At 41.3% G+C, this 25,077-nt stretch overlaps 1 protein-coding gene across 6 annotated transcripts in view; it reads left to right on the top strand.

Moving 5' to 3' along the window:
• The window catches only part of ankrd6b (ankyrin repeat domain 6b), a 178,028-nt gene that overhangs the window by 22,705 nt on the left and 130,246 nt on the right, over positions 1 to 25,077 (top strand). For all 6 annotated transcript variants that reach the window (XM_047388665.1, XM_047388666.1, XM_047388661.1 and 3 more), the window contains exon 2: positions 13,334 to 13,649. In XM_047388665.1, coding sequence (XP_047244621.1) covers positions 13,524 to 13,649 — 126 coding nt within the window. In that variant the 5' untranslated portion in view covers positions 13,334 to 13,523. The remainder of the gene's footprint in view (positions 1 to 13,333; positions 13,650 to 25,077) is intronic.

The following is a 25,077-nucleotide window of genomic DNA, read 5'->3' as shown; positions in this document are numbered from 1 at the left end:
ACAACAACGAGAAAAAGAAGCGTAATAACAGCCAAAACAATAATAGTTGTAATAATAGCTATATCTATAGCAGTAGTAATAATATTATTAGAGGTAGCAGAAGAGTAGTAATCATAAAAGCAAAATAAATAGAAGTGGTAGTAGTTAATCATCATAATATCAATAATAGTTGTAGTAATAATATTTGTAATTACAATGATAATGGCAGTAGTTATAATAATAATAGTAGTAGTAGTAGTAAACACAGAACTAATAGAAGCACATTATATTCCATTAGGTAAAGCTGCCTCTATCTTTGGCACAAACAGGATGGATGGATGAATGGACAGATAGATATCATTGGAATTTTATGTGAAAGACCAACACAAAGAAGTATACAATTGTGAAGTAGAACACAAATTATACATTTAAAACATTTTCTACAAATAAAAACACTGAAAAGTATTTAGCCCCCTTTACTCTGAGTGCAACCAATTGTCTTCAGAAGTTGCCTAATGATTGCTAATGACTAAATAGAGTAGACTTAGGCTATAAAAAGATTTCCCAAGCTTGAAACATCTCACGTAGCACTGTTCAATCCATCATCCGGAAATGGAAAGAGTATGGCACAACTGGAAACCTACCAAGATGAGGCCGTCCACCTAAACTTACAGAACGAGGGGAGCACTGTTCAGAGATGGACGAACTGCAGAGATCCACAGGACAACTATAAGTCGTGCACTGCACAAATGTGGTCTTTATGGAAGAGTGGCAAGAAGAAAGCCATTGTTAAAAGAGCACCATAAGAAGTCCCATTTGCAGTTTGACAGTTAGGGACACAGCACACATGTGGAAGAAGGTACTTTGGTCAGACAAGACCAAAATTGAACTTTTTGGCTAAAATGCAAAACGCTATGTGTGACAGAGAACTAACACTGCCCATCACTCTGAACACACCATTCCCACTGTCAAATATGGTGGTGGCAGGGTCATGCTCTAGGGGTGCTTTTCTTCAGCAGGGACAGAGAAGGTGGTCAGAGTTGATGGGAAGATGGATGAAGCCAAATACAGGGCAATCTTGGAAGAAAACCTGTTGGAGTCTGCAAAAGACTGGAGACTCAAGAGGTTTACCTTCCAGCAGGACAACGACCATAAACATAAAGCCAGGGCTACAATGGAATGGTTTAAAACAAAACATATTTTCGTTGTCCGATGAGCTAACCCCTCCCTCCTACTTCCCTATTTCTGAGGGGATTGCTCAATCCAGCTCTCCATCCAATGGGTCCGGACTTCCCTAAACCTGAAAAGCCTTGCTAAGCAGGTTTACTGAAAGATCTGTTAAGCTGGTGTCGGGAAATGACATGCCTAACGTCCAACAGCCAACATCCAGAATTCTCGCCCTTCTTCAACTGGCAGTCTGGACAACTGAGTAGCCCACAGGAGTCACCCCTCGACAGTCACTTCTGTTAACGGCTGCTCATTCCCTAATATTACAATTGGCTCTTGATATATGGGTTAGGTTAATTTTAAGGACTCGGCATGAGTCCCAAGGGCGCTGTTTTAACAAGTTTGGCTTAAGGCAACCTATAGAAACCTTTGAAAATCTCTTAGAACCAAGAAAAAAGACTTTTTACCACCAACGATAAACAAAAAATAAGGTGACTCAGATAATTGACTGTCTACAATTTATCTAGAATGTTATATGCTTTCTTTAATTAGTAATGCTCTTGCGGGGGTCAGTAACAGCTTAAATTCAGCAACACATAACAATTACAATAATATAAATGTATTTCCCTGATGCTGAAACTATTGAGTTTGGAGAGGCTTTGAAGATGGAGGCTTATCTGTGCACCCGATGGGGATGTTTCTTCGGGAAACGAGCGGATTTTCTTGAGGAAAGGCAACTTAATCTTCAGTTTTCTTCCTCTGAGTGGACAGGCACTGATGCTCCAGGTTTCAATAGTCCAACAGGAACTTCGTTGTCATATGTCTCAGAAGACAGTAGCTTCCAGAGGCTGAAGAGTTGAAGGAAACCCCAGAGGTATAACTGAGGTTGATTAAGGACTTCCAGAAGCCGGAAACTTAGAGCAATCAGTTGTTCACCGATCATGTTCACTTCAGTTGTCTGGATAAAAAGGCAATAGATGAAATCAGATTCTCAATTTCGAGCCACAGTCCTTTCAGGGCACACGGGTTGATCGTCTTTTTAATGCAGTTGATCAGCTGGGCTGTGTCTGCAGTTTCCTTTTTTGGCATTGCTTTTATAGTGCAGATGGTCTCACTGGTCAGCCCTTTGTTAGCTTTCTCCTTTATTGCACAATACGTTATTGCCCAATACGTTATTGCCCAATACTTAGTCATGGTCACAGTGACTTCCTTGTGCTGTTTTTCGGCCTTCAAGATACTAGTAGTCATCACTCAGCTGGCTTTAGCCTGTTCTTCCCTTCCTTGTGTTGCTTGCTGGTCTTCAAAAGGTTAGCTGTCAACACGCAGCCGGTTCTCGTCACTCCTAGTCAACACACAGTTCTCTCCCTTATCTGCTCAACCTTAAACTTTACACAGTATTACACATTCCACTCTCAGCTTTCTGCTTTTACTTCAGTCACAGTTATAAAACCGCATCATTTCATTTTTTATTCATATGTTAGAACTGATTAGCATTATATCTCTTTCATATATAACTGATTAAGAATCTCTAAATCTTAATGTTTTATTTTAATCATCAGTTCTCAATCATATTTCTGTCATATGTGTTTTAACTTGATAAACAAAGATCCCTCATTTCATTTAATACTTGTAGAAAATAGAAAATCATCATACATAGTCCCAGAATGTGAGAATACACTTATTTTACTTTTTATTGCTTTAACTGTGAGCATTTAATAATTGTTTCTTGGATTACATGGAAAGATCTCACCTCAGTTCGACAGTATTCATATGTTACAATGGCCCAGTCAAGGCCAGACCTAAACCCAGTTGAGAATCTGAGGCAAGATCTGAAACTGCTGTTCACAATCGCTTTTCATCTAATCTGACTGAGCTTGAGCTGTTTTGCAAAGAAGAATAGGCAAAAATCTCAGTCACTAGATGTGCAAAGCTGGTAGAGACATACCCTAAAAGACTTGAAGCTGTAATTGTAGCAAAATGTGGTTCCACAAAGTATTGACCGAGGGGGGCTGAATACTTTTGAACAATGCCCTTTTCAGTTTATTTGTAAAAAGAAAAAAATATATATCATGTATAATTTCTGTTCCACTTCACAATTGTATTCTGCTTTGTGTTGGTCTTTCTCATAAAATTCTAATAAAATATATTTATGTTTGTGGTTGTAATGTGACAATATGTGGAAAAGTTCAAGGAAGACAGACAGACAAACATTGACATCATTCACAAAATTAAATTTTAATCATGCGGTTTCCTAGTAACCATTTTATTTCTCCCCTGTTGTCTTTGCTCATATAAAGTCCAAAACCAGGTCTTCCTGTTCACATGTTTTAATGCTCTGGTCATCAGAAAACAGAATGAGTCTGAAATTTTGACTGAGTAGCGGCCCACGTTTGTAATTGTAATCCTCTTTTAAAACACCATTTAAAATTCTGAGTTTTGTTTAAGGGCATTTGCTGTGGCTTAATGGGAATAATGGTCATCTTGTGATCAGAGAGTTGTGGGTTTGGTTCTAGACACGCCGAGTATCCTAACTTAATATCCTGTGTCAACATTTGAATTTGTGTGCGTTTGTGAGCATGTTTACAACTGTTTAGGTTGTCATTTTGTCTAGAGAAATGAACCTTTTTATTATCTACAATCATGTAAATTAAATATGTCTAAGCTGTTTTTTCAGCTACTTGCCTGCACTACAGTCTAAGAGGAAAACTGAAGTTTAATGAAATATAGCTGAATCTTCTTTGCTTTATGCATTTTATATTATACTGTGAAACATTTTCTGATTTTTATCTGTGAAACGGGCTGTGTAAATAAAATTGACCCACTTACTTCTCCAGTAGTCTTTGTAGTCAATCCCGTCCATAAGCAAAGTGAAGTTTAAAGCGAGGGGAGATGGCTATATTAGGTCCTCACAAAGATAGCAAAAAATGCCCGTATTCATGCAATCACTTTTGCACTCTACCTGCTCACCTCGAGGGAAAAAACAACAGCTCTTTTTTGAAATTAAAATATGAAAATACTCAAAGGTTTAAAAACCACAATGTAAATAATTGCTTCACCCCAGAATAGAGCAGTGTTAAGTGCCCTCACATGAAGTTCATCATGTAAAAAACAGCAACATTCAGTTCAACGTTCTCAGAAAAGATGGGTCTACTCATGTTTTCATGCACAACACTAATAACCCAGTATTACACAAGGTAGTATTATTTATATTCACCCCAACAACTGGTTAGATAATTTTAGCAATAAACAAGAGATGTTTGGATGCTGTTATCTATTTTCTCAAAGAGGCAAAAAATTTGTATTTGAGACTACCAGGAGAATATGGTGCCAATTCACAGCACGTCACCTCAAGGCACTTTGCAAAGTCAATTCAGTCTAATCATACAGATTTCAAGACATACATTCCAATTAATCCTAATTATCAAACAGTGCAGTTGGATTCAGTTTATTATTCAAATTGCTTCAAAAGTTTTTCTATCTAAAGAAACCCAGCAGATTGCATCAAGTCATTGACTTGTAGCAGTCACTCCTCCTGGATGAGTGTGTAGCAACACTGGACAGTTGCTTACATTGACTTTGCTGCAATCCCTTATTCTTAGTATGAGAGATTGCTGCATGACCGGCTGGGGGTTTGAGAGAACAGAGCAGAGAGCCAAAAAGAACACAGAAGCACTGATCCAGGAGTACTTTCTATTGGAAAGAAATGTGAAACTTTAATGGAGCCTTTAGAGGCTTCATCTAGAAGAGAAAGACAGCCAAGCAGATGAACTCTGAGCCAGTTTTCAAGTCTAGAGTATGAAAGAGAGCGCATACAGTTAATTACAGTAGAAGCTCAGCCAGTAGCTGTGTCTAGAAGAGACTGAGTTAAACACTGAATGACAGTACCAAGTATATCATCTATACAAGGTGAGCATTAAGTTGTTGGCAGCAGCAGCTCAGCCGATGTCTCCCTCCAGGAAGGTGCCACAGCTAAACAGAGCTAGGTCAGATGTAGTGGTCAGATGTAGTTTCTAGAAAGATAAAAAACAGAGAGAAAACAGAGTTAAAAGCTGAAATAACAGCAAATAACACAAATCTGGAGAGAAGTATGAGAATGTAGCAGAGAGACTGAAAATGGCTCTGGATAACCTAAGCCACTCTAACTATAAGCTTTATCAAAAAGGAAAGTTTTAAATGGATGGCTCAACAGAGCTATAACTCTGCGTAAGTTTAGCAACTGTACTAAAAAGAAACATAGGATTATTCTTATTCTCCTCGATTAATGATGAGAAATAAGCTGTACTAGCTTGGCGAAGTGTGTTTTTATGCAACAATAGACTATTTTTCCAGATTAAGTAGGAGTCCTCTAGGTTTGTAGAGCGCCATTTTCTCCAATTTTCTAACATTGCTTTAAACTACTGAAAGACGGTTGATACTCCTCTTTGCCCAGTATTTCGAGGTATGTGAAAATTTAAATAATAAGAATAACTTGACTCATTTATAGTAACATAATCCTCGTGCTGCAGCCAGGTTTCTGTGAAACAAAATCAATCAATCTCACAAATCGACTCATTAACTAACAAGGTCTTTGAAGAAAGAGATCTTCTGTTCAATAAGCTACATTTGTTTTATTTTTCTTTTCAGTCTGAGTTGTGTTTATATTATATATCCAAGGCATGTTCAAGTAACAATGAAAAAGTTGCAAGGAATACACATCAATGAAGAGCTGTGTGCATTCCAAAGAAGCCAGATGTAAGGGGCAAAGCTGTTAATCCCAGACTGACCCCTTGGCAACGGGTAATAAAGAAGGAAGAAGGAATCTGTTGTGAACAAGTTAGTCTGTCTTATACAATCAACTTTGCTTAATGTCTAGGTTCTTTTAAGGCCCTATTGTATGTTTAAACTCAGAAAGAGAGTAAAACAAAGATTTACTGTGTATAATTTGCAGGTTAAAATGAATAAGTATTCACTAAGGCCTCCTCCATAGCCATGTGAATAGGGAGGTCTTTCCTATTCTGAACGGAGACTGGACTTCCAGAAAGTTTGCACAAAAGCCTGTTGCCTAGCTGCAAAGTAGCCTCTCTGACCCTGCTGAGCCTGCTTTGTGAGCATGTATAACTAAAGAGTTTCTCTGCAGAAAATTGTGGAATGCTGTCAGCCATAGAATTCCCTCCTTCACTTAATCGTATTAAGTTTTTAGTTGGTATTGGGGTGTCATTCAAGTGTAACTGGTGCAAAATAACTGATTTTGTCCAAACAGTTGATCTCTGGCAGCCAAAGAACAGTGCCCTATTAGGGCTTTAATTAGTTTTCTGCTGTCAGCAGTTTATGTCGTCTAATTTTACCATTTTGGAAATGTTTCAAGTTTAATGTTTCAAAGACTCTGTTTGTAGTTTAAATGAAAGAAACTGATATTTGAGGACACTCAGTTGTGTCCTTTTTGGTTTGGTGTGTTGACTTGAATTTGTGGAGGACTATATAAGATCGCAGAGTTAGAACATATTTACAACTGGCCAAAACAAATATATTGTGATATCATCTTTAACTATCCATGCCTTTGTATGCTGCTGTGCTGATGTGTCAGTTTCATATTTTTTATTTTGCTTTTCCATTAGCTTATGAAATAATGGTGCACTTTTTCTTTGTGCTGTTGTGTTCCCTATGAAATTCACAGACTGTACTGTAGCCTAAATTCTGTTTTTGTCATGTAATGTTGTGGTTTGTTTGGACCAAAGTGCAGACGAACACTCAGGAACAGCATGGTGAATTGAAGAGTCTCTCTTTTAATAATAATAAACAAGATGGCGCCGCAGATGGTCGCCTCGGCGTGTTGGTGCGCATTGTTTTGTTTTGTTTTTTGCTTTAAAACGGTCTTCTGTGATGGTACCCGGAGCTCTCTCACCAGAGAAGAACTCATGAACATCAGGGCTACTACACCAGAGGAGTTATTTCCCACTTTTCTGCCTACAGCTCTGGAATTTTTGGACATTCTGGTCAAAGGTGCGCTCACCTTTGTTCACGCGGTGAAACGCCGGAAGAGAGGGAAACGGGCTGGGGTGCTGGTACGTCTTCGCCAGCGTGGACTACGAACACCGTTACCTGGAATATTTCTCTCTAACGTGCGTTCACTTCCCAACAAAATTGAGGAACTACAATTGCTGTTGGGGAAAAACAGGGACTTTTATTCATCGGCAGTTTTGTGCTTCACGGAGATGTGGCTGTGTGGATTAATACCGGACTCTGCGCTGCAGCTGGCAGGATTCCAGCTCTACAGAGCGGACAGAGACACAGAACTCTCCGGCAAAGCGAAAGGTGGAGGAATCTGTTTCTACCTCAACAGTGGTTGGTGCAACGACGTGACAGTGATTCAGCAGCACTGTTCTCCAGACCTGGAATCCTTCATCATAAACTGTAAGCCTTTCTATTCCCCCCGTGAGTTCGCCTTGTTCATCCTGGTCGGTGTTTACATCCCGCCGCAAGCTAACGTGCAGGTCGCACAGCGCATGCTCGCCGACCAGATACTGAGTGTGGAGCGGACCAACCCGGACTCCTTAGTAATTGTCGTTGGCGACTTTAACAAAGGTAATCTCACCCACGAACTCCCCAAATATAGACAGTTTATAAAATGTCCAACCAGAGAGGACAACATTCTGGATCACTGTTACACCACCATCAGAGACGCTTATCACGCCGTCCCACGTGCTGCACTTGGCCAATCCGACCACATCATGGTCCACCTGATTCCTGCATACAGGCAGAAACTAAAGCTCTGCAAACCTGTTGTGAGGACGACGAGGAAGTGGAGCAGTGAGGCTGGGGAGAATCTCCAGGCGTGTTTAGGCTGTACAGACTGGGATGTGTTCAGGACTACTACCAACAGTCTGGACGAGTACACAGAGGCTGTGACTTCCTACATCAGCTTCTGTGAGGACAGCTGTGTACCATCATGTACCAGGGTGAGTTACAACAACGACAAACCCTGGTTCACAGCTAAACTCAGAAGGTTAAGACTGGATAAGGAAGAGGCCTTCAGGAGTGGGGACAAAGACATATACAGAGAGGCAAAGTACAAGTTTGGCAAGGCAGTGAAAGAGGCCAAACGACTGTACTCTGAGAAGCTCCAAAACCAGTTCTCAGCCAACGACTCTGCGTCTGTCTGGAAAAGGCTCAAGCAAATCACCAACTACAAGCCGAAAGCCCCCCACTCCATCAACAACCGACGCCTCGCCAACGACCTGAACGAGTTCTATTGCCGCTTTGAAAGGCAAAGGGACAATCCTGCAACCATCCCCCACGACGCCCCCCAACAGCTGCAGCCACAATCCACCAACCCCACCTCCCCAACTTCAAGAGGGGCCTTGGCACATCCAACCCCCACCCTGAAGTTCCCCCCCACCAGCCCCCTACCCACGCCGGGGACGGCTCTTTCCATCCAGGAGAGGGACGTCAACAAACTCTTCAGGAGACAGAAACCCCGGAAAGCTGCTGGTCCGGATTCTGTCTCACCAGCCAGCCTGAAGCACTGCGCTGATCAGCTGTCTCCAGTCTTCACAGACATTTTTAACACCTCGCTGGAGACATGTCATGTGCCAGCCTGCTTCAAGTCCTCCACCATCGTCCCTGTTCCCAAGAAGCCAAGGACCACAGGGCTTAATGACTTCAGACCCGTCGCCCTGACCTCTGTGGTGATGAAGTCCTTTGAGCACCTTGTGCTCTCACACATAAAAAACATCACTGACCCCCTCCTGGATCCCCTGCAGTTTTCCTATTGAGCCAACAGGTCTGTAGATGATGCAGTCAACCTAGCCCTTCAAACAGGAACCTATGCCAGGATCCTGTTTGTGGATTTCAGCTCTGCCTTCAACACCATCGTCCCAGCTGTGCTCCAGGAGAAGCTCTCCCAGCTGAGTGTGCCCAACTCCACCTGCAGGTGGATCACTGACTTCCTGTCAGACAGGAAACAGCGCGTAAGGCTGGGGAAGCACGTCTCTGACTCCCTGACCATCAGTACCGGTTCCCCCCAAGGCTGTGTTCTCTCTCCTCTGCTCTTCTCCCTGTACACCAACAGCTGCACCTCCAGTCACCAGTCTGTCAAGCTTCTGAAGTTTGCGGACGACACTACCCTGATCGGACTCATCTCTGATGGTGACGAGTCCACGTACAGATGGGAGGTGGACCATCTGTTGGACTGGTGCAGCCAGAACAACCTTGAGCTCAACGCTCTAAAGACAGTGGAGATGGTTGTGGACTTCAGGCAGAACCCAGCCCCACCTGCCCCCATCACCCTCTGTGACTCCACAATTGACACTGTGGAATCTTTCCGCTTCCTGGGAACCATTATCTCCCAGGATCTCAAGTGGGAGCCAAACATCAGCTCCCTCATCAAGAAAGCCCAGCAGAGGATGTTCTTCCTGCGGCAGCTGAAGAAATTCAACCTGCCAAAGACTATGATGGTGCACTTCTACACAGCCATCATTGAGTCCATCCTCACCTCCTCCATCACCATCTGGTTCGCCGCTGCTACAGCCAAGGAGAAGGGCAGGCTGCAGCGTGTCATTCGGTCTGCTGAGAAGGTGATTGGCTGCACTCTACTGTCGCTCCAGGAACTGTACACCTCCAGGACCCTGAAGCGGGCAGGGAAGATTCTGGCTGATCCCTCCCACCCCGGTCACAGACTCTTTGAGACTCTCCCCTCTGGCAGGAGGCTGCGGTCCATCCGGACCAAAACCTCACGCCACAAGAACAGTTTTTTCCCATCTGCCACCAGCCTGGTTAACAAAGCCCGAAAACCACCCTGACACTCTCCCTTTCCCCCACACCCCCCCTTTTTTTGCTGACAGGACACCTGTAACCTGTAACTCTATGCGTTACGTTAACGCTCAGCATGGACTCCTGCTTTACTTGCACTGCCATACTTGCACAATGATCACCTGCACTGTTGTATTGCTCTTGCATCTTATACTGCTCTATATTTACTCTCACTCACTTAAAACTGTGCACATATATTTATATTATATTGTAGATATGTTTATACTGTTTAATTTGTACTGTATTGCACCGACTACGCCAAAACAAATTCCTTGTATGTCCAAAAACGTACTTGGCAATAAAGCTTTTCTGATTCTGATTCTGATTCTGAACAATGACTTACATGGGTGAGCCAGACGAAGGACGTGGATCCAGGTAGCGACTGGGGAGAAAACAGGAACCAGCGGGGAACAGTGAAAACCAACAAGCTTATAAATAGAGGGAGGTGAAGTATGAACCAATGAAACAGGGAGGCAAGTAATCAGAGGAAATATGGAACAGGTGTGGAACAAGCTGCAGGGAACTGAGGAGAAATGTGTCTAATTAAACTAATGAGCAAAGGGAAAGCAGGGACATGAGGAACTGAGCAGAAAACAAGGAAACTAGATTAAATAATAAAACCAAGGGAAAAAACAAACCTATAGGAAAATATAAACACATGAAATAAGAGTGTACAGAGTAACTAACAGAAGTAATCTAATGACCTGGATGAAAAGAAAACACCTGGCTGAGAAAAGTAAACAAAAACACAACATTGACTGAGAAGGAAATAAACAAAACACAAACTCAAAAACCTAACAATGGCAGATCATGACAGTTTTTCCATTAAGGCTATTATGAAGGCTTCATCTAGGGAAGTTATGATAAAATTGGGATCATGATTTTACTGTAAAAAATGGCAGTATATGTTTTTGCCATAGCATCCTTCCCTTCTTGAAACAAATTTGAAATACTTTTCATAACAGTGTAGGTTTTCACAAATGTGAACATCTACTTTTGTACAGTTTATTGTCAGAAGTACACATTGAGGACCAGGTCTCTGCAACAAGACTGGCTCCAAACCAGGAAAAATTAGTTAGCTTAGTTTTGAATATGCATGTTTTTTCCTGTATAATCAAATAGAAATGAACTTGAAATAATGACCATGAGTCAAACAGTTTTCTTTTGAACTTTATTTGTTGTCCCTGTTGCCTTCTTCAGTCAACACAGTGAAACATACAAAAATAAAGGACATAAAGGCTTAAATATTGAACAGGTCTGATGCTAATATTAGTCATTAAATAGTCCCAAACATCATAACTGCACAGATGTACAGTGAACTGAAAGTCACAACTATGCTAAATTGCCCTTATATAAATGTTAGATTTTAAAGATACACATTAGAACCGTGTTCTCTATGTCCATCTGGGATATAGCCCATAATGTAATCAATGAGTTGAACAGTGGTCATGTGGAACATTACATCACATAGCAAAGAAATGTTACCAGAAAATGCATCAGTTTTAACACTTTTATTTATTGGTTTGTGTTCAGTGAATCTGTCACAGCTGCACAGCCATGTTTTAATGGCTGTCTAAGATAAAACCAAACATCTCATACATAATCCATTTTATCTGGCTTTAATCACTCCTGTTGATATATACCAATTGTTGCCCAGTTTTCTGTAATGAAAAGTATGTTTATTTTTGGAGGACTGTGATCACAGATTAATCTCCTGGAATTGGATGAGACTCTCCACAGTGGAAATGCACTGTCCTCACATGGCTGGTAAGGAGCCTATGAGACAGAGGCCCACACTTTTTGTAATACAACAGTTATAAAGTCCACAGTTTAGCTATTTCCATGTTTAAAGGGATTTCTTAGTTGCCCTTCTCCGAAAGAAGGAATAAAAAGAGGTTTGTGTTTTCTTCTTTGTCACTCCTCTCTAACATTCACATTGACATGCCAATTATCGGGCTTACTGCGCTACCTCTTCTTTTTTTTGCTGCAACAAAAATGTTGCATTGGCTGCAGACTTACAAATATGTTGACTCTCCACTGATGTACAACAACCAAGTGTAACAGTGATATGTTAGGATCAAGTAACCAATAATAATTACATGAGCAAACTGTTTTATACAGAATGGAGACTGTAATTTGGAGTACAAATAACATGTCCTGTCAGGACCTACAGGGGTATCTTTTTCCACTCATATTATCACCTGCTTCCTTTATGGCTTTAGACTGATCAAAAGCAGTTAATAAAAAAAATATGAATCTCTGTGCTATATTGCTGTTTCTTTTTGCTCTAATCTTTTTTAATATATAGATTGTTATTTTATGCACCCACTGAACTACAACAACACAAAAAAGTAGTGTGTACTGTAGGGTGACTGTGGCTCAATAGTAAGAGTCTCAATAGTAAGAATCTTGCAATCCGAAAGTTGTGATTTCGATTTCAGCTTTCTCCTACCACATGTTGATGTACCCCCTGGGCAAGGCACTTAACCTCAAGTTGCCTTTCCCAGATTGCCCAAGGTGTATGAATGTGTGAGTGGGTAATTGTGGCTCTGGTGGAAAGTGCTTTTGAGTTGTCAGTATGACTGGAAAAATTCTATATATAATCAGTCCATTTTTTTTGTGATTTGATATTTTTCTATTCGGATGAATTTCACTTAGAAATAAATAACTCATATTTCTAGTAATTTTGCATGGAGTCTAACAAATTGGAACTGTACCAATATTTCAAAATGGATACATTACATATTTTTTGTATAAAGGAAGTTTTTAATTTATTGATTGTAATTCTGATGTTAAATAAAAAGGTCGTTCTGCCTTTTTTGTTTGTCCCTCGTTGTTCTCTTTTTCTATCTTATGTAACTATTGTTGATATTTAAGCCCTTGAATCCCTGCTTCTGTTAAATGTTGTGGTCATAAACCTTTGCCAACATAAAGAAAAAACTGCTATTTTAATGTCAAATGATTAGATTGATGAAATAATATTAGAAATGGAATAAAACTGCTTAGCTTGAGTTTTTTACGAGAACGTACAAATTCGCTTTTAATTTACTTTAAAAAGAAAACAGCACTTTAGTCATCATTTCCTTGTGTCATGACAAGTCTTATAATCTTTATTATTTTGAAAATACTTAAATTGTAATCGTAATGTAATATTACGATTTTGTCTTTTTGTAATTGTTTGGGGTGCCATAGACACACAGTGACCAAATCTGACCTGTTTTTTTGCCCTTTGTGTTTGGTCCATCTCACATGATCCCAAAAGGACTGTACATGTGTTTTGAAAACTGGACAGGAGGGATATCAGCACACTGTGTCTGTTCCCCCTCTGTTTTCCTGTCTAAGCTGCTGTGACTAGAGCACACACTGATTTTTTAAAATATTTTTTTCATCTGTTTCCCAGATCGTTTCCCAGAATAATGGCGCACAATCCTGGCCAAAGGGGTGGTTTCTAGCAACAGGAAATCAGCGATACTGGCAGCCCCTTGAGCCATGTTGCAACCCTGTGTCTTTATGAACAGCTTTGCCCTCCCAACATTTGTTTGCATCTGGGACACGGTGTTCAAAGACTGCTGCATCACTCGTCCTGCTTCATGAGCCAGCAGGATGCAGCTGAGGTCCTCGCACTCTCCGAGCGCCTCCTCATAGCTTCGCATAAGGGACAAGCCGACAATGTGGTCCAGCTTATCAACAAAGGTGCAAAAGTAGCCGTCACCAAGGTGAGGTTTTGACTCAGACTGTGCTTTAAAAACATGTAATGCACATGTTGTTGGTTTTCCTTTCTTTTTTCATTCTTTGCTACATTACCAGTGAGATCAGAGTATCATTTGGTTGGTGAGGCAAACCTGCTCAACAACTCAGAGCAACATGTCCAAACATGTTAATTCAATTCAATTCAATTCAGTTTTATTTATATAGCGCCAATTCACAACACATGTTGTCTCAAGGCACTTCACAACAGTTAGGTACATACATTCCTATTAATCCTAACAATTGAACAGTGCAGTCGGAGTTAGCTTTTTATTCAAATTGGATAACAAGTTTTTCTATCTAAGGAAATTAGATCTTACTAATAACTAAAGATGGTTCTTCTATTTTTGACTGCTTTACATTCAAACTGATTGTGTATGATTAACAGACCAATAGGTTTGTTGGTTCATTAAAGATTCTCTCCAAAGTTCTTATAAAGGTAAGTAGACTAAACTTAGACATTAGACTTTATTGTTATTAGAGTTTCAAGGCTCCGAAGTAAATCAGAAAAACAAGTAAAAGCAAGACAGTATAAAATAGGTGTATGCAATATAAAAAAAATCAAAAAGTATATATAGAACAGAACAACAGGTAGGAATGTGGCAAAAAATATATAGATTAAAAATTATGTACAGAAACAAAAAGTATGTAAGACAATACGAATAATGCCATTATCTGTAGCAGCTGCATGCATTGCGTTCACAGTAACCATGTAAAGGGGTGATTGTTGGGAATTTATTAGTCCTATGATTTGGGGGCAGTGTTGCCAGGTGTACAATAATTATCGTATTTGTACGATAATTTTGCTCTCTGTACGATGTACGATCAATATTCCTAAAAAAGGCCAAATGTATGATAATTTACCATTCCGTGAATGTGTGGTCGTAATCAGTTGTCATCAGCCTATCGCCAAAGTCTGTCTGTCTGTCTGTCTGAGTTTTTTTGTGAACCCCGAAGGCGTCTGTGTCCGGATTCGGAAACAAATGCAGGAAATTCCAGCCAATCGTGCTTTTCTAAATGTGACCTACGAGTGACGTGATGCATTGGCCTCAGAACAACGGCCATGATTGGTTGAATAGTCCACTGCGCCCGCCCATGATTGAGGAAAAGAAAAAAAGAAAGAAGAAGAAGCAGAGCCCGGCACTGTGGGGCTGCAGATGTTGATAAATCCGTTCCGTACTGACGCCACAAAGCTGCGAGTGCCTGTTAGATGTTATTCAACACATCAACAGACTTGTTATTTTGGTTATGATGAGTGTACAATAATTTCCCTCAAAATACAATAATTTTATGTCTCTAGTACGATAATCCTACATTTCTCACCTGGTAACACTGTTTGGGGGATGAAATTGTTGTGGAATCTGGTTGTACGACAATTGAAACTGCAGATCCTTTTGCCAGAGGGCAGCAGGGAGAACAGTACGTTGTTGGGGTGCGAGGAGTCTTTTGTAATTGTCCGAGCCCTGGTCAGGCTCGTCTGCAAGCACTGTTATAGATGGAAGGAAGCGCTATCCTGATGCTTCTCTCCGCTGTCCTGATCTACACATTTCCAGTCTTAGGCATTTGAGGCCCCAAACCAGACAAAGATGCGGCCGGTCAGTATGCTCTCTATTGTCCCTCTGTAGAAAGCTGTGAGGATGGGAGGGAAGAGGTTTGCTCTTCTCACCGGACACAAAAAGTGTAGATGCTGCTGTGCTGTCTTCACAAGAGCAGGGGTATGAAGGGACCAGGTTAAAGTGTCTGTGATCTGCACCCTGAGGAATTTGATGCTGCTCCACTGCAGCATCATTCATGTGGAGGGGGTGTGACTTGGTTGATTTTTCCTGTAGTCAACAACAATTCTTTTGTTGATATTCAGGATTAGATTGTTTTACACCAGTCCACCAGATGTTTCAATTAAATCTGATTTTATTTATGTGGCGCCAATTCACAACCAGTTGTCTCAAGGCAATTTACAAAGTCAGTTCAATCGAATCATACAGATTTCAAGTCGAGTATATAAATTCCAATTAATCCTAACTATCAAATGGTGCAGTCAGATTCAGTTTATTATTCAAATTGGTTTACAGGTTCTTTATCTAAGAAAACCCAGCAGATTGCATATAGTCAGTGACTTCCAGCATTCACTCCTCCTGGATGAGCATGTAGCAACAATGGACAGTGGCTTGCATTGACTTTGCAGCAATACTTCATACTGTACATGCATGTGGTAACAGTGGAGAGGAAAACTCTCTTTTAACAGGAAGGAACATCCAACGGAATCAGGCTCAGTGTGAGCGGCCATCTGCCACAACAGACTGGGGGTTTGAGAGAACAGAACAGAGACAAAAAAGAACACAGAAGCACTGATCCAGTAGTACTTTCTATAGGAAAGAAATGTGAAACATTAATGGTTATAGCTTCTTTAGAGGCTTCATCTAGGAGAGAAAGACAGCTGAGCAAATTAACCTTGAACCTTTCATACACTAGACTTTTTTCAAGTCTAGTGTATGAAAGAGAGCACATACAGTTAGTCACAGTAGATGAGCTTCTAGGAAGAGAAAAACAGAGAGAACATTGAGTTAAAGGCTGAAATAACAGCAAGTAACGCAAAATTAGCAGTATTATTAGTAGTAGGAGAGTGTAGCAGAGAGAGTGAAAGTGTTCATTATGTCCTCCAGCAGCATAAGCCTATAGCAGCATAACTACAGAGATAGCTCAGGATAACCCATGCCACCCGAACTATAAGCTTTATCAAAAAGGAACGTTTTAAGCTCTGTCAGGCCTCTGCTTGGGGGGCGGTGTGTCCCGGGGTCTTGGGCCTCTGGGTCCATGGCTGGATCTGCTCGGGCGTGGACGGCTCCCGGCGGGGCCTGTGGGCTCGTCGCTGCGGCTCCCTGGGGCTTCTGCACTGTCGCTGCTGGGTGGTTCCCCTGGGACTTTCCACTGTTCTTCTCTGGGGGGGTTGCGATAGTCCCGACGGTGGTTCTCCTGGGGTTCCTGTGCTTTGGGGGGCCTTTAGATGTCTGTGGCTTGGATCTTCTCAGTGTCCGTCCAGGGACCAAGGGGCAGGCCTGTGGGTCCTCACACTCGCTATTGCATATTTTTGTGGAGAAACCTTGTATACAGGTGTTAAGCTTCAGGTGTTGATAGATACACAGATGTTCTATATTGAGCTGCACCTCTCACTAAGTACATTTTACATTCAGAATTACCGTGTACTATTTTGTTAAAAAAAAAAAAAAACAGCTGCGGGTGTATAAGCAAGCAGGGTGTAATCTTGTATTCTCTTCATCCTTCTTTCTCTCCTCCACTCTTTCCTCCTTTTCTCCCCTTTTTCCCCATCTCCCTCTTTTTTGAGCTTCTTTTTTCCTTTTTGTTTCAGTCTCCGTGTCCGTAACAATTGAAATATTCCCAAAGAATTTTATAATAAAGTTTATTTTATAAATATCAAGCAGAGCTTTAAAGCATTAGCTGTGATGGTCTGCTTGTGAAAGTAAATCTGTTGGGCAATTTCTTGGCACTCAGACAACAACTCTGAGCGATACTCTGCCGAACAGGACATGGTAAAAAAAACAAAAACAATGGACAGTGGCTTGCATTGACTTTGCAGCAATACTTCATACTGTGCATGCATGTGGCAACAGTGGAGAGGAAAACTCTCTTTTAACAGGAAGGAACATCCAACGGAATCAGGCTCAGTGTGAGCGACCATCTGCCAAGACAGACTGGGGATTTAAGAGAACAGAACAGAGACAAAAAAAGAACACAATAGCACTGATCCAGTAGTACTTTCTATAGGAAAGAAAAGTGAAACATTAATGGTTATAGCTTCTTTATATGCTTCATCTAGGAAAGACAGCTAAGCAAATGAACCTTGAACCTTTCATACACTAGACTTTTTTCAAGTCTAGTGTATGAAAGAGAGCACATACAGTTAGTCACAGTAGATGAGCTTCTAGGAAGAGAAAAACAGAGAGAACATTGAGTTAAAGGCTGAAATAACAGCAAGTAACGCAAAATTAGCAGTATTATTAGTAGTAGGAGAGTGTAGCAGAGAGAGTGAAAGTGTTCATTATGTCCTCCAGCAGCATAAGCCTATAGCAGCATAACTACAGAGATAGCTCAGGATAACCCATGCCACTCGAACAATAAGCTTTATCAAAATGGAAAGATTTAAGCCTAGCCTTAAAAGTAGACAGAGTGTCTGCCTCACGGACTAAAACTGGGATCTGGTTCCTCAGGCTCTGTTAGGAATATATGGAATAATCAGATCTCTAATGTATGATGGAGCTAGATCATTAAAGAAAAAGAAAGAGAACGATGATAACCATTCAATAAGCTTTTTTAATTTAGCCTTATGAGGGAGACAGGTTTCTCAGTATAAGACGTATTACTGAGCAGAGCTGAGACCAATCTGATGAGACAAATGCTGACACTTCCTTGTATCACCTTAGCAAAAACCCCATGTGGCCTGGCCCCCTCTAGGAAGAGCAGAGGTGAGAATCAACCTAACTTTCACGCAGACATCTCGACTCCTCTGTGATAAACATTTCCCCTTTAGCTTATAAATGCAGTGGGGATGATCAACAGGAGGGAGCGGGAAGGAAGGTGGAAGCCATTGTCAGATCAGACAGATCGTCACCTCAGAAGGACAAAAGCAAAATTAAATTTTTTTTATCACATCAGCCACTTGGGCCAGATCCTCCGGGGAATCCCAAGGCGTTCCCAGGCCAGCCGAGAAACATAATCTCTCCAGCATGTCCTGGGTCTTCCTCTCTGGACCTCCTACTGGTGGGACATGCCCGAAACACCTAACCGGGGAATAGGCAAAGGTTTTTGGTGCTATTTCTACTGAGATCTGCATGTTATTCAGACAGAGGCCAAAACTATATTCTTCTCCATTTCCTACTCTGACTCCCATGAACTCTTCTGTTAGAAAAATTTTATCTTACCTCGCCTATTTGTAAGAACAATAAATCAATTAAAGTTGCAAGCAGCATTGTAGGCCTTCGCAGCTAAGCGCAGCTTGGCCTGTGCAGCGACCGCGGGAGCCTGGCATCGCCGCCTACACGCCACTGACGAGGCCATCGTTCGATTCCACACGTCACCACTAGGTGGCACTGTGAGCAAAATGTCATACGATCTTCGGTCATGCCGAGTTCTGCTGTGGTGAGAAGTATTCAAAAATTGGGCGAAGTCCAACCTTCCTGATGGAAGCTGCACTCACTTGTTTATTAGTGGGCAGGGCTAAAATTATGTCATCAATGGACTGTGCCAACATGTTCAGCATTGATCCATGATGATGTATACTACATTTGAAGTGGATCCGATAATGTATGAGTGAGATAGAGCACTTGAAATGTCCCAGGGGGCACTATTGATCCAAATTCCAATGTAATCCAATAGAGCTGTTTGGTGGTTCAAATAGATCAACCATTTTCAGTTTGGAGTAAATCGGACCTTCCCGATGGAAGCTGCTCTCACTTGTTTGTTTGTGGGCAAGGCTGAAATTATGTCATCAATTGTATGGCGCAACATGTTCAGCATTGATAAGGAATGGTGTATACTACATTGAAGTGGATCCGATGATGTATGAGGGAGATGGAGCACTTTGAAATGTCCTAGGGGGCATATCCATATTCCAATGTAATCCAATAGAGCTGTTTGGGGGTTGACAAAGATCAACCATATTTATTTCGGAGTGAATCGGCCCATGCATGTGTAATTTGGAGCCAAACGTGTGGCCGTGGCGTGACATCAGAATTCACCACACCACCACAGTGACACCCTCCGGCCAAACCAGTCAGTATTGGAGAGTGTCTTAGACCATCATGTTATCACTTAGGACAGTTTCACATTGATTAGGTGAAGGACATCAAAAATTGACTTGTTCTCAGGGGTCGGGGCTTCAATGATGTCAGCATCTGTGAATATTGTTCAGGGCCAGAGGCAGATCAATCTAGGCCTCCGTGACTTTCCTTGTAGGAGCTATATCAATTTTGTCTTTTATGGCAAGAAGTCATATTTTGAGGCTTGGTCACGCCCACACGCTTTCATGTATCAAAAGGTTTTTGATAACTTTTGATCCCCAGTGCCTTAAGAGTATACTGAGTGATTTTGAAGTCTCTGAGTCAATAGCTGTAGGAGGAGTTCACTCAGATATGCGGGCTAGAAACGGCAAAACTGGGGTCAAAATGGCAACTTCAATCCAAAATGGCCGACTTCCTGTGGTGTTTGGATCAATACTCCAAGAGACTATTGTAGGTCCTGAGAAGTTACATATGTGTATCAAATTTTACAACCCTCAGTCGAAAGCATGGCTCGGGGCAGATTTATTTTTATTTTATAGACGGCACCGTTGAAGAATTAGGCCACGACCACCAAATATCTCATGAGATCTCTTTTTGGGACTGGACTAGGATCAATCATATTGAATTTGGTGCAGATCAATATTATCCATGTGGAAATCAGAGCCAAATGTATGGCCATGGCGTGTGGTCAAAGTTTGCCGAGCCACCACAGCTTTTATGAAAAGTCACTGTGCTTCAAACGAAGTTAGACCCACTAGTTATTAGTCACCTGACACAGTTTGAAGCAGATTGAGTGTAGACAGCCAGATAGTGACCTTTCCCAGTAAAAAAAATGATGAAATGAAATGATGAAAACTCACAATTTTGATAACTTTTAATCCCCCATGCCTTAACTGCATATTGACCAAATATGAAGCCGATAGCTCAAAATCCCTAGGAGGAGTTTGTTAAAGTTCAAGGTGAGTGGAAAACGGCCAAAAATTTGATCTAAAATGGCCGACTTCCTGTGTGTTGTAGGGCATACCCCCAAGAGACTTTTTTTCTTGGTTTGAGCTCTACCACTGTGCCAACTTTCAGATTTCTACGAGTTATGGTTCGGCCTATCTCACGTTTGGGGGCATGGCTAAGAGGTTTGGCCATGCCCACTGACGACAACATTAAAGGACAAAAATTTCACGCAGGAGACAATTTTGGGTAAAATTGTTTGCATCTGCATCTAGGAGCATGGCAAAGTCCCCAATGCCCCGAATAGGCGGCACGGAAATAATAATAAGAAAAAACACTACGATTACAATAGGCCCTTGCAGACTTCCTGCTCGGGCCTAATTATGATTACAATAGGCATTTGCAGCGCTTAGCTGCTCGGGCCTAATTAGATCTCTCTTTCAGAGGGAGGTTACATCAATTCTTGCTGTTGTGCCATACTGGAATCATTTTGTGACTGATGTATCCTGGAAACATACTTGGCTGCTGCCCAATTACTTTCTCCTCACTAACGAGCTGAAAGAAGTGTCCTTTAAACTCGTACACAGGATCTAACCTGCCAAAGACTACCTGAAGAAGTTCAAGCCTGACATGGTTGTGAACTGTACTTTTTGTGATCTTCTCCCAGAATGTGTTACGCATTTGATTATGTCCACACTCTAAAGCTTTTTGCAACATTTCCGCAACTATATGGATTCAAATATTTTAGAAAACTTTAAAAATACTATGGGAAAAGATTCTTTTTGGATTTCAACAACACAGCAAAATGTATCCAAAGGTTTTCTTTATCAACCTATTAACCATCCAAGCTAAATTTCACTTACATAAATGTAAATGTTTTTAAAAAAGCCAAACTTTAATGTATTTTTAAGTGAACTTAAACAATATTTGCTTACTATCAGATTTTCCACTCACCCAAAGGCAAAAAAGAGCACAGCTCCTGTCCAGCCAGACAGTTGTTGGCCCCTGCATGCTAACGGCGTCATCAGGAATGGGGGAGTTCAACCATGTCTTAGTCAGCAGCGTTTTGCAAGACTTAGCCTTTAGCTTAGCTGTTAGCCCTCCCTGGCTACTGGGCTTCTGCTTCCTATCGCGTCGCCACCATCTGCGCCGGGTTCAGGTCGTGCTGGTGGGAGCTTCCGCTGCTTCGTTGGCCGCTGGGTCTTGCTTGCATAGCAGTCCAAGGCTGTTTACAGAGCGCAGAGTTGTAATGTCCACTGTCGTTCTTATGCAAGAAATACATAGTTCTAGGATAAATTGCTGATTGTATGTTAGTCTACTGTTATTACACTGAATGTTTACTGCTAAACCAGCCGGTATAGATGCCTTATTTGTCTTTGAATTTCCAATGTTCTCAGGAGCTATTGCAGCCAAGCAAGGCGTCTTCATGTTGGTTGATTAGTCGTGTTTTAGAGTAGTGTCTTTAGAGAGATTAGTGAGTATTAAATATGGGACTTAAAATAAAATAAAAGTATCTAAAGTATCTTTTTTTTACTGCTAAAAATAGATCAGATGTTAATTACATTAATTTAACTTAGTTTAGCTCGTGTCATTCAGGGCCTCATGTGCGTACTTTTCCAATAATTGTGATGTAATTATAATTAACCTGATGAGAGAATGTGTGCAGCCTGGCATATGGTCCTTTCAAAAATTATAGGCATTTGCATATATACTACCTTGAACTGAACCCACTCAAGACTGTGGAAATGGTGGTGGACTTTCGGAGAACACCACCCCAATACACCCCCCTCACCATCCTCAACAACACTGTATCGGCCGTGGACCACTTCAGGTTCTTAGGAACCACCATCTCTGAGGACCCGAGATGGTCTTCACACATAGACACTGTTCGAAAGAAGGCCCAGCAGAGACTGTACTTCCTGAGGCAACTCAAGAAATTCAACCTTCCACAGGAGCTGTTGGTCATCTTCTACACTGCCATCATTCAGTCTGTCCTGTCTTCATCCATCTCAGTGTGGTTTGGCTCATGCACAAAACAGGACAGGTCCAGACTGCAACGAATAATCAGGACTGCAGAGAGAATCATCAGGGCTGACCTTCCCTCCATCCAGGACATATACAGGTCTAGGGTCAAGAAAAGAGCTGCAAAAATCTCTGCCGACCCCACACACCCTGCACATAAACTGTTTAGAGTTTTACCTTCAGGCCGCCGCTACAGAGTACTGTTTACTAAAACCAGCCGCCACAGAGACAGTTTCTTCCCCCAGGCTGTTTCCCTGATGAACATTCAATAGAGTACAGAACAACAGCATACAGATGTTGCAAATGCACCTTTTTTATGAGATATGTGTATATTGTACATTGTAAATTGTAAATTTGTATATTCTGTAATGCAAAAACAGAACAAAAGAGCAAAGTGTACCGGAGGCAAATTCCTTGTTTGTATGTACGAACTTGGCAATAAAGCTGATTCTGATTCTGATATGTGGATGTAATTGAATCTCCTTCTTTGCTCCCTGAGCCAGCTGTATGGGATGGAATTATTTATATGTATCAGGTGTGAAAAATTCCCACACAATACAGTTGAACAGACTAACATTGATTTGGATGTTGCTGTGAGAGCCAGTTTTCCTAATGCAGTTGGACTGCATAAAATTTGCTTTAAAAGCAGCAACAGAGAATTAACTATGCCAACCGGACCTAGTTTCATTAACAGTACAACATCTTTGATGCACAAATTCAACTAACCAACATTTCAGAGAGGTGCACATCAGGAAATGCTTATCACCGCCATACTATTGCTGCTTCTCACTTCCAGCCACAGAGCAGATGCTTCTGGGTAAAATAGGGCGTTTCACAGCCTTTTCTGCTGAAATCGTTACAAGTTGGCAAGAACCTGAACGTATTCACTCTCTTGGCAAAAGAAAATGTTTCAGAAATTAGGCTACTTTTTTGGATAAGGGTACAGTACTGTCACCAGCCTCATCTTCCCTGTCTGTTTTCAGGTACATCTAAAAAAACTAAATATTGTGAAAAGTTCAATTCTTTTTGTTATTCATTTTAGAAGGTGAAAGTCATAGATTCATTACACATAGTGACATATTTCAAGCCATTGTTTCTTTTCATATTGATAATAATAGCTGACAGATAATGCAAACCCAAATTTCTCAAAATATTATAATGTTGTGTAACAAGTTAAATGTTAGAAACCCATGGTGTCACATCATCATTAGCTAATTAACTAAAAACTCCTGCTAATATTTCCTGAGCCTCTGAATGGTCTCCCAGTCTGAGTGAGTAGCCTACACAAGCATGGGGAAGAGTGCTGACTGGACAGATGTTTAGAAGACAAGTCATTGACACCCGCCATGATGAGGGTAATCCACTAAAGGTCATTGGTAAAGAAGCTGGTTATTCACAGAGTGCTGTATCCAAGCATATTTATAGAAAGTTAAGTGGAAGGAAAAACTGTTAGTAAAAGGTGCATGTGCAACAGGGAACCCTTGAGAGGATTGTAAAGCAAAAGATTAAGACTGAAGCTGGAGTCAGTGGGTCTAGATCCACTACGCACAAATGAATCCTACACATGGGTCGCAAATGTCACATTCCTCATTTCAAACCACTCCTGAATGAGAAAGTGGAACGTTTTCAGATGAAAATAACGTTTGCATTTCATTGGGAAATCAAGGTCCCAAATGTCTGGAGGATGAGTGGAGAGGCACAGAATCCACGTTGCTTGAAGTCCATTGTGAAGTTTCCAGAGTCTGATAATTTGCTGGTGTTGGTCCACTGGGTTTTCTGATGTCTACAATCAACACCGCAATGCACCAGGAAATGCTAGAGCACTTCGTGCTTCTTCCTGCTGACAAGCTTTATGGAAATGCTGATTTTATTTTCTAGCAGGACTTGATACCGACCCAAATTGCCATAGGTATCAAAATTTGGTTCAATGACAATGGTGTTACTATATTTGATTGACCGGCAAACTGGCACAAACTGGTAATTCAAGACGTTATTGTGAACTATCGTCACTGCACCCAGACATTGAACTGTTAGCAGTCAGTGTTCATCCATATTATCTACTCAGTGTTTTTTTGGCAAGAACTTTCCTTCCACCATCAGATGTTGCCAGTTCTGTGTGATGCCATCTGCTCAGTTGTTATTAAGCTACAGACACAACACCCCAATGCATTTGTGGCAATATCAGGTGATTTCAATCTAAAGAAATGGTCACAGGAAGCTCAAGAACATGACTGAGTGTGTGACTTCATCACAATGGTGAGATGGTTCCCGAATAACATATCCTGGTTCACCAGTGACATGAAGGACCTGCTTAACAAGAAAAAAGAGCCTTCAGGGAGGGAGACAGGGAATTATTGAGGAGCAAATAGAAGCAACTTAAACTGCCAATGAACTGAAGACATTTTTCAATACGTTCCTTTCAGGAACAAGCTCAGCATCCTTTTCTCCTGCTCATAGCCAAACAGACATTCCACCCTACTTTGACCCAAAGCTTCCCTGTCACACCTCAAATGTTTAATCTTCCACCTCAGCCACGGACCCTTCTGCTTTTATATGTTTCTCTTCAAACAAATCAGAAGATGCTGATGCTTTTTGCTTCCTCCTTCTACATGTCTCTAGAAGTCGGGAACGGAGGCAG

The sequence above is a fragment of the Girardinichthys multiradiatus genome, chromosome 15 (assembly GCF_021462225.1).
Source record: "Girardinichthys multiradiatus isolate DD_20200921_A chromosome 15, DD_fGirMul_XY1, whole genome shotgun sequence".
Taxonomy (NCBI): domain Eukaryota; kingdom Metazoa; phylum Chordata; class Actinopteri; order Cyprinodontiformes; family Goodeidae; genus Girardinichthys; species Girardinichthys multiradiatus.
This window is presented reverse-complemented; position numbering and strand designations above follow the sequence as displayed.